Source organism: Nicotiana attenuata, chromosome 3 (genome assembly GCF_001879085.1).
Source record: "Nicotiana attenuata strain UT chromosome 3, NIATTr2, whole genome shotgun sequence".
Lineage (NCBI taxonomy): Eukaryota > Viridiplantae > Streptophyta > Magnoliopsida > Solanales > Solanaceae > Nicotiana > Nicotiana attenuata.
Genome location: NC_031991.1, coordinates 46,223,308 through 46,233,242, shown reverse-complemented (window position 1 = coordinate 46,233,242; position 9,935 = coordinate 46,223,308). Strand labels below are relative to the sequence as shown.

The following is a 9,935-nucleotide window of genomic DNA, read 5'->3' as shown; positions in this document are numbered from 1 at the left end:
TTAACTTCGGTTAGTAATAGGACTAAAATCGCTCACTTTGGTTGATTAAAAGTTAGATGTGTTAACTGAGATATCACAAGAACCAAAACCAAAATTAGAGGATAACACATAGGGACTAAAATAATCATTTTTCCTTTTAATTTTTGATATTTCAAATTTATTTAGAAGCTTATATGATCGCGCGAACCGCGTGGAAATTAACTAGTTCATAATATTTGTGAGGATGTTTAGATTTGTTTTAAATAGGATGTTCATATTTGCTTTAAATGTTGAAACATTTGGTAATATTTGCATATACTCCTTTCGTTCAGGACATTACATGAGTAAAGATGATAGGCTATAATTACGTATTTTAGTCGCTTATTACACTCTAATTTATTGCACTTTAATTGAGTTTGCGCTTTAATCGCTAGTGTTTTGCACTAACGGTGTGTTTTATGCCTTGTAGGAGTGATTCCGAGATATATAGATGTTATGGAATGAATTCAAGTGATTTGGAACTTTGAAGTCTGAGTAAAAGCCCAAGGAATTAAGCCAGAATCGTATTCGGGGATCAACGGATGATAAAACAACAAAACGGAGACTCGAATAGGCATATTGCGCACTGTCTAGTAAAATGCACATAACTTTTTGCTCAGAACTCCATTTGGGCTCCAGAATATATGGTTGAAAAGCTAACTCAAAGGGCTACAACTTTCATGTTTTACGTTTTTCCAAATTCCAAAGGAACAGGGTCAAAAACGCGATTGAAACTGCAACTGCGGATCTGACGCGGCAGAACACTGCTGCAGATTCGGAAGGCCACTTTGGCCGCGGTCCTGGCGTAACCGCGGTAGGACCGCGGCAGGACGCGTAAATTTCAGGGACTAAAGTGCAAAACACGGGATTTTAAGCCCTAAACCCTATATTAAACGAGGGAAGCCGGCCAAGAAAGGGGAGAATAATTTTTGGAAGTGAAAAACATCAGAAGGAAGGGCAAAAAGCAAGGAGGATCATTGGGCATCAATCTTTAATCTTCTTCTTTGTTCTTTTACCTTTGAATATGAATTCTTTTGTGATTTTTGTTATTTTCACGAGTAGCTAACTTTTCTAATCTAAGGTTTTGGTGAAACCCGTTGGGGATGAATTGGTTGTTATAAGTAATATAGATTTGAATTAGTTTAATCTCTATTTGTTCCACTATGTTTTGATTGTGGTTAATTGAAAGGATCCTCAATTAGCCGTTCCTATTTATTATGTATCTGCTTGAGAGAGAGTGCATATTTAGGTTGTTGTTTGAACAACATCACTCCCGGAGTATGGGCGAGAGTCATAACTGAGGGTTTAGAGGTTGGATTAGAGATAACGATACCTCGGGTGCGATCTAAGTGAACTGTAATGCGAATCTAGCTAGCGTAGCTTGAGAGAGTGCGTATAGTAAATTATCATAATTGCTTGAGAGAGATTTATGATAGCTGGAGAGTTCATGATTGATAGAGGCAACTAAGTCAACGCTATAAGAAACATACAACGAAGGAAATCAACAACGGGGGTAACCATTACCTTAGACATTTATTCTAATTGTTTACAATTCAAGCATAGTTAGTTTTCAGTTGCTTATTTATTTTCAATCTTGTCTTCTTGGTGATATTAAACAGATACAGCTAAGCCTTAGTTCTCTGTGGGATTCGACTCCGGACTTTTAGACCGGATTATATTTGTAGCGACCGCTTATCCTTTTTAGGACTAGAGTTGGGCGTGATCAAAAGACATAGTCACTCTTAGATTATAATTTGGTTCTTTGTAGAATTTATATGCTTCAGTAAGTATTGGACAAGGAACTATACCACATGATTCACATGCATATCTTCTGTGTACCCAGAAAGAAACCAGCTGCTGTCACTTTATCTGTGTGGTTACCATATATCTGCATGCATGCCCTTATTCATGCGACAGTAAAGTCATGCCAGACATAAGGCATGCTTTTACATAGAATTGAGTCATATCATAATCAGAGAGACCTGTACCATCCCCAACTGAGAAACCATTAATTCCTACACTGCTTCAGCCATTAACCTGCTAGCTCTTGCCAGTGCTCACAATTTGTATTAGGTGTCTCATGGTTTTTGAAACAAGATTGGACGTGATTCTTTTGTTCTTTAACGGAAGTCCAAGAACTTAAATGTTGAGAGAGTTTTAAGCTTTTCGTGTATAAAGCTGAAATTAATTACTTATAGAAATGTCTTAGCAAATTTACTTTTGTTTTGTTAAGGACAATAAAGTCACCTAACTATTGCTTTTTGACTCAAAAAATAAATAACATCAATTTGGCATGTTATATTAAAAAAAAAAACACTTTAATGAAAACTCATTTAAGGCATGTCCCTTATACCCATTTAATCTACCCGATAAGAAGATGGGTCTAATTTTAGAATAACAAGTTCTAGTCTTTAACAATGTAAACCTAAATAAAGAGGATAATGCCAAGTAGCGCTTTGAGAAAAGGACGCAAGGGAAAATTAGGACAAAACTAATTTAGACACAGTCGATAATAAGTGCAATAAAAATTATGAATTGATAAGTGAAAGATAAAGTTTTAAATTTGAATTCAAATAAATATTTAAAACAGATATTAACAATAAGATCCACTAGATAATCCCATAATGTACTATTTTGAAGTTTAGATAGTCTTATCAGATATATATCATATTCGAATATTTACATCAAATATGCGATCATAACTATTCATCGGCAAAAGGGCATAATAGTTGTAAAGCTATTAAACTATTATTAATCAACAGTTATTTGTGTAGTATTTCAGTAGAAAAAAAGGGGCATATTCATAATATCGCATAACCAAACACCAAACATTAGAAAGCTAATTTGGGACACTTTCTTTTCTAACATTTTGTCCAACAACTTTTTATATGATTTTTAAGTGATATTTTAATCTATCTTAACAATACAGTGTTCAATAAAATAGCTCCTAAGCATATAAGTGACAAGTAAAACGGCAACAAATAGTAAACTAAGCTGATTGAGCAGACAAGTGAAGTTAGATTATTACATTCTACCAGACAGCCAATAAGGAATTACATCGCTCATTTATTTAGAACTGTACATCAACTGCTTTCTTCTTTCATCGTTCCACCCTAACCCTGCAGAACCTTTGTTTCCTGTGGCCTGTAATGGTTCGATCAAACCATTGTTGCTGCGGCCAAGTGCCTCCCCCTGTGCAAACAGCCAAGCATTTAGGTGACAATACCATTAATATATTTGCAAATTTCACTTGAGCAGTTTCTTTCACAAAGATCCTATGTAATCGTGAGGTTAAATTATCTTCATTATTAGACATAGCACTGAAATTACCCATAAAGAGAATCTAATAATTTTCAAACATAGATGGTCGGAACTTTTTTCTTTTTGATAAAAGATGGATTATGATAAGTTGAAACTAATACATCCGCTGAAAGACTGAGCGAGAATGGTAAGGACACACAAACAAAGAATGTCATTGCACGAGGATGTGATTTGCCAATCTGGCGCAAAGAAAGCCGCCCAACCCTAAAGTTAAAGAGGCTCGCAGCAACCTTGTAATGAATTAACAAGGAAAAGGTTCCTTTTCCACACAAGTGAAAAGATTGAATGGACACCTAGAGATAGACGATCAATATGGAAGAAAGAAATAGAACAACAACATTCGGAGTATTACACGTCTAGGTGAATCTCCTTTAATTTTTTGTGATAGAAAGGTAAAAGTCTTGGCGGGTTTCTACTTTCTTGCGATCATAAGATAAGGCATTTCTAAATTATGTGAAACCACCTCATGACACTAGTAGCTAAAATTATAATTCCTGAGCTGGTGAAAGTTTTAAATTGTACCTCCTTCCAGCCCATGTTTTCCAAAATTCTTCTGGCATAGCTACCAGCTCCAAATGAATTGCTCAAGGATTCAGAAAGAGCTTCCTCTGGAACAGCAGATGTATCCAAAGGAACAGAATCATCACAGTTAGGTGAATTTTTTTGCCCTGGACCTACACCAAACCCACCATGCAATGCTCTTCTTTCTGCAGCTCTGTCCCTGTACACATGGTCTCTGTCCTGGAATGACATAATCACACAATTTAACAGATAGGTAAGATAAAGATCCTAGTGCATGCCCATCTAAATAGGAGAAAGCATTTCTTTAGTAAAATTACAAAATTATCTTTTTTGATTGTTAAAAATTACAAAATTATCTTATGAGACAGTTCAATTATTTTTACGATACATGGTAGAATTCTCCCAACCACCGAACAAAAGCCCCTCTATCCAGGAGCCCCAAGTGGCCCTTACCCACTTTGTTTCCTTGGTGACTCAAACATATAACCTTATGCTTGGAGATGGAGGGTCCATACCACTAGATCATCCCTCCCTTGTATTCGATTGGTTATTTATCACTAATGAGTATGAAATCATCATCCATCCAAACACAACTCAGCCACTAGCACTATTGTCTAGATATTTCATTTTATGCTGTTAATCAGCTACAGACATGTTAATTTATCTTCGTTTTTTCAGCTGTGCTGACCATCTAAATACTTTAACACAATTTACTACTTTTCCCAGATAACAAATTTTCTAGTGCAGCAACTTAATAGATAGTAATTCTTTTCGAAAAGGTCTTAACTCATTTTTAGAGCTTTAAGATACTAAATCTGCTAAAGAACTCACCCTAATTGACTGCATAACCCAAAATCATCTCTAAGTAGAAAAATTGTAAAGCACTTGAAACATAAAGCGGACATAAAATACCGTTTCAGCAGCACTGCTCTCTAACGGCAGAGACACATCCTCCTCACCCGGTAACCCTGTGCTTATGGGTTTATATCTTTCAGTGACTGGTGAGCATGTCTGGATTTCTCTGCTGATTGACATTTGTGGAAAGCGCCAATTTTTCGTTGGATTGGAAGAATCATAATTGGACAAAGAAGCCAAATATTGTGTGCTAGGATTTCTCAACCTATACACCTGACCTGTAGGAAGGAAACATTTTGATAGAACGCCAGCGAAGATAGAAACTAGGATGACCCATGCCTTAACTAAAATTTCATACTCAAGATAAGAAAACAAACATCTTTTCATGAAAGCACATCAACAGAATTTTTCTTTCCTTGTGGTTCTACACAAGTAGTCTGTGAATTTGCTGATGCGGTGGATTTAATGAAATAAATGATTGTATCGGCAGTTTTCAGTTCCTTTTAGTGCAAGCTTATTTCAGAATGCTGAAGAAAAAAGTTATGGATATTTCAGAAGAAGTTGGAAAACCTTATTCCTTCAAAGTTGCACCTCATTACATCTCCTTTACTGTCCAGATATACATACTATAACTTACATGACTTGACTAAAATATGAATGCCTATACGGTAATATTCTGAATCAGGCTGATCATGAATGAATGTGAATGCATACATGCTGATGAAAGAAACAGGAAAAGAAAGTATTGGGTCATTAAGTTTTGCCAGGGCAGCATGAGTGTGCTCACATGTAAAAAAATAAAAAGGAAGTTTCTAGCACATGGAATGAAAATATCACAGATTGAATAGACAGAATATATGAAAGGGAATAACGTTAATTTAGATTCTTTTAAAAAGTAGATCACAATAGTTTAACTGGCCATTTTGTAAACCTAAACTAAAACAGGACATGTTAGCAGTAAGTGATCTGTGTAATTGCATAGGATGCAGAAGATTCCATGTAAATGGAAGTTTGACAATGCAAACCTGATGTAACTCGTACCAGATCAAGATGGACTTCACATACTGGAGCAGTTTTAAGAAGATGGCCACTCGAGGGCATTGATGGATGCAACTTAGCATTGGGCTTCACCAGTCGTCCAACCAGCCTGGCCACCCTTCTTTTTCGACCTTTTCTGATCTTTTTAACCACTGACCAGTCCCACAAATCAACAGCCTGAATATGTGATAGAGAATCTTCAAATGGTCGTTCAACTTGACCATACTGGGCTCGCCAGTTTTCTTCCTCCAAACAAATGCCTGTTCTGAGGAAACTTCAGTCAATTTCATGCATACAAAAGTATGAAAATGAAGAAGTTCAAAATAAGCATCATATTATTTCAAAATCCCCAAAATCCTTCTTCTTTCCTTGCTTGCCTATTCCATTTTTCCCCGTATGAGTTGCAGCATAGAGGAATCCCTTAGATAGTCAGATTTTCTTTAACTCCCACTTGAGTGAGTGAGTGAGAGAGCATCAACTTTTTCCACAACAATGCCAAGAATGCCAAATACTTTTTCCGTCTGAAGTCCGAAAATGGACGGATTCACCATCATTAGTTCTCTCCAGTGACCCCAAATAATTTTTATGAGGATATCTTCCCCCTTGGGTGCAGCCCTTCCCCGGACTCTGCGTGAACACGGGATGCTTCATGCACCGGGCTGCCCTTTTTCTATCTTCCTTCGATATATCTTGAATTTTTAAACTACTATATCATTGGAGAAGAGTTAAACCTATACAACAACTACTACGCCTCAATTTCACTAAGAGTTAAACCTGTCAATAGAACAAAATGCTAGACAAAAAGAGAAAAGCGAAGGAAGCAATTGACAATAGGCAAACTTTTTGCCACCCTCATATGCATTCTGTCAACGATTCATCAACATTTTCAACACTAATGCCTTAATTCCAAGTGAGAAATTTTTTATAGAATAAATAAATGCCGAGTACCAAAATCAATACTAACCTTCATCCATGACATCTACATTTGGATCAGATGAATCTGTCCAGTCATCTGGTATCCATTCACCTTCCTCGAGTTCATATATGATACCATTCCCTGCACCAATCAAGGTAGCATGACTTGCAATACAGTAGTTCAAATCATATTTTGAGCAAAGCAGAGATTTTGAACCAACCAGGCGCGGATAAATATGAGTTATCTGTTTCATTTGTTTCTGGAGCCACTGTCATGTCAGGAGTATTATTGGCAGCTTGACTGGAATAATTTGCCAGATAAAGTTCAATGAGAGTATCTTCAAGCCTGACAGTAGATGTATTACACCAGTTGGGAAAGAAAAATAACTACAAGAACAAACATACAAGATAACTAAACACGTCGTTTTACCACTCTGAGGGTGGTGGTGGATTTTCTGGAAGCTTGCAATCGGTATCCTCCAACTGCTCTGCTTAGAGTGAAATTGAAAGAGAAAGTAAGCGACAGTCAAGTGCAGATGACTTCTAAACTACCATAAACAAGGATTGTCATGCCCAAATAGTTTTCTTGAATAGGTGGCAATTCGAAGAACAATGATTATACTTAGGGTGAAAACACTACTGGTGGCGACAAAGGGCTGATATCAAGAGGGCTCAATAATGAGACAAAGTAAAATAACAAAGAATTTACAGATATCATAAGGGAAGAAATTGCATGAATAAACATCTTACATCAAACACTTTTCACGAGTCAAATAGATCAGCAATGAGCAAACCATGAGCAAAACTGATTCGACAATAACTCAGCCAGTAATAATTGAGAAGAAACTGCTACAATTCATTTAAATCTAAAGAAACCACTTTTCCACTGATTCCTAGTAATAGCTCCACATCTATATATCTTAGACTACTCGCACCCACCAAGTTGCAACAAAAAGTTCGTATAGCTCGAAACTAAATGGATAAGCAAAGTATATCTACTGCAACAACAAACTTCACCACAAAACACAACATCTTATACATAAGCATAGACGGGCAGGCGGACTAATTTACCTTCAGAGAACTCAACAGAAAGTGGTTCCACTGTTTGAGCCACATTTTCACTGATGTCTGCATTTATCTCATCTTTGTTAGACTCCGCAGGCGCAACGCAACTATTCTTTTCAGGAGAAGCAACCTGATGTTGAATAATAAACGAGCTTTACAAACACGAATCACTCCGAAAATCAACTACTACGCCAACTGTTTGGATGTCGTAAATGGAAGGCTAAACCCCCCAAAAAAATACCTGAGAATACTCCATGAGAACATAAGTACCATTTTCGAATTTGTAATATAGGCCATCTTTACAGCTGTAGTACCAGCCTGCTTGAGGATCGTGATAAAATCCAGTGCTGCATCAAACCAGACGAAGGTCACACAATATTAGATACAAATGAACGCGAGACATAACGATTATTAATATAATTGCTAAAAGGAATCCAAATTCTATCTCAGATTAAATCCAGAGGTGATTTAAAAGTTTAAGCCCCAATTTCAGGAGCGAAGAGAAAAAAGAGGAATGGAATTGGAGATGAATCACGGAAATTGTTCGAAAAAAGAAGACAGTACCGGGCGTGGTAGTAAAGCTGAGAACTTTCATCCCATACGAACTGATTTTCGCTTTGCTCGGATTCCTCCAGCTCTTCTTTCACGGTTTCCGCCATTACTAAGCTGTCAATGTCCATTGAGAAATTCTATTTGTTGAGGTAGATGTTGGAGATCAACATGGTGTTAAGGATTATTTCAATTTTAATGCACTTATTTATATCAGAATTCCAGGAAATCTATACCCAAGTATGATAAAAACTAAGGGTCGTTTGGTTGGAATATCATTTATACCGGTATAAGTTATGCAGCTATAAGTTATATTGGGATAAATTATGCTGGGATTGTTGTTTATTCATTGTTTGGTATGTTGTATTAAGAATGACAATTGCTTAATTTCTAAGAATAAGGTATAAGTTATACCGGTGCTAATTACCCCACCTTCTATAAGGTATAAGTTATCCAGTGTTAAAATTAACACCGGGATAACTTATACCTGGTTTGCTAACCAAACAGAGTATTAAGGTAGTATTAAATTTTTATACCACCCTTATACGTTCTTATACCTCATACCAAACGACCCCTAAGAGTCACCAAAGTTCCCACAACAAACAACAATCGGCTCACGCGATTAAAAATCACCACCTATCTAGCAGGATTTCTAACGTGCAAGAATTAAGCTTTTAAATCCCTCACCTCTTACAATAACTATATTTAAGCTCTTTGTAATTAATGTATTACAAAGCCACACTCTTGATTAACTCTAGTCAAACAACCAAAAGCAATAATAACTAAATGCGTCCTACTAAATGCTTCCAAAATATCGTGTATGAATGAATACAAATAGATAACAAATGATAAAGACACAACAAACTAAAGGACACAAGACATATTCAATGATGGGATATGGTCCTTTATTTTGTAGCAGCTTTGTTCTTCAATGCACGTGAGGAAACAGAGGCGGCTCCATACACTTGAGAGAATATATGTTTTTGTATTTGCAAGTGTTAGGTCAAAACCTTGTTGTTCTTCCATGAAGTTTGACAAATCATAAAAACCATACTCGCATAACTTACCAAATTTTCCCTTTTTGGTGATGACAAACATATAATTGATATTCCCTTCTGAGTACTAAATTTTCACATGTTCCCCCTACGAATCAGACGCGTTTCCCCTAAGGACCAGTTTTCTGCCCTTCAATTTTCTTTGCCTTTTTGGCATCATTAAAAGAATAAGACATATATACGTAAAAGAAGTCCAGAAAAATTAACTCATGACATTTGTGTGCACACAGAATGGCTAAAAACGGAATATAAAAGATTAACATTGCGCAAAATAGAGAGTTATGCCCATTAATTATAAGAGAAAAAAAAGGAATAGCAGTACCATTCACACAAATATTACAAATCAAAATAACTAAAGTACCATACTCATAAGATAGGATCAACAAAAGGACATGATTAGGAGATGGGACATGAGACATTGGAGAAGGGACATGAAGGATTAGGGAGCAAGAGCCTTGATGATTTATTCAAATATTAGCAACTCGTTGATCATTGATCAATTGCTCCTTTAGGTTCTCAACTTGTTTCCTCAACTCAGCATTCTCAGTCTTCAAACATGAAATCTCTTCTCCTTGAGCACTGTTAGAACCAGGTTCC

At 36.4% G+C, this 9,935-nt stretch overlaps 1 protein-coding gene across 2 annotated transcripts; it reads right to left on the bottom strand.

Annotated features, from left to right (window-relative positions):
- Window positions 2,986-8,495, bottom strand: LOC109223663. Of its 2 annotated transcripts, none has more exons than XM_019388056.1 (10): window positions 8,299-8,495; window positions 7,976-8,081; window positions 7,741-7,864; window positions 7,100-7,157; window positions 6,891-6,970; window positions 6,719-6,811; window positions 5,742-6,014; window positions 4,774-4,994; window positions 3,862-4,080; window positions 2,986-3,210 (listed from the first exon to the last, which is right to left on the bottom strand). In XM_019388056.1, the coding sequence occupies exons 1-10, from the start codon at window positions 8,412-8,414 to the stop codon at window positions 3,085-3,087; spliced, it is 1,416 nt and encodes a 471-aa protein (XP_019243601.1). In that variant the 5' UTR covers window positions 8,415-8,495; the 3' UTR covers window positions 2,986-3,084. The 2 variants fall into 2 exon arrangements, with proteins under 2 accessions (XP_019243601.1, XP_019243599.1); XM_019388054.1 differs by having other exon boundaries at window positions 6,891-7,015; window positions 8,299-8,494.

Bases quoted from the DNA above. Each gene is read 5' to 3' on its own strand.
- LOC109223663 (XM_019388054.1), bottom strand. From the start codon at position 8,414: ATGGACATTGACAGCTTAGTAATGGCGGAAACCGTGAAAGAAGAGCTG. The intron at 7,158-7,740 runs GTAAATTAGTCC...CACTCTAAGCAG, and splicing joins TTCTGTTGAGTTCTCTGAAG to AGCAGTTGGAGGATACCGAT. The intron at 3,211-3,861 runs GTACAATTTAAA...CTGTTTGCACAG, and splicing joins AAAACATGGGCTGGAAGGAG to GGGGAGGCACTTGGCCGCAG.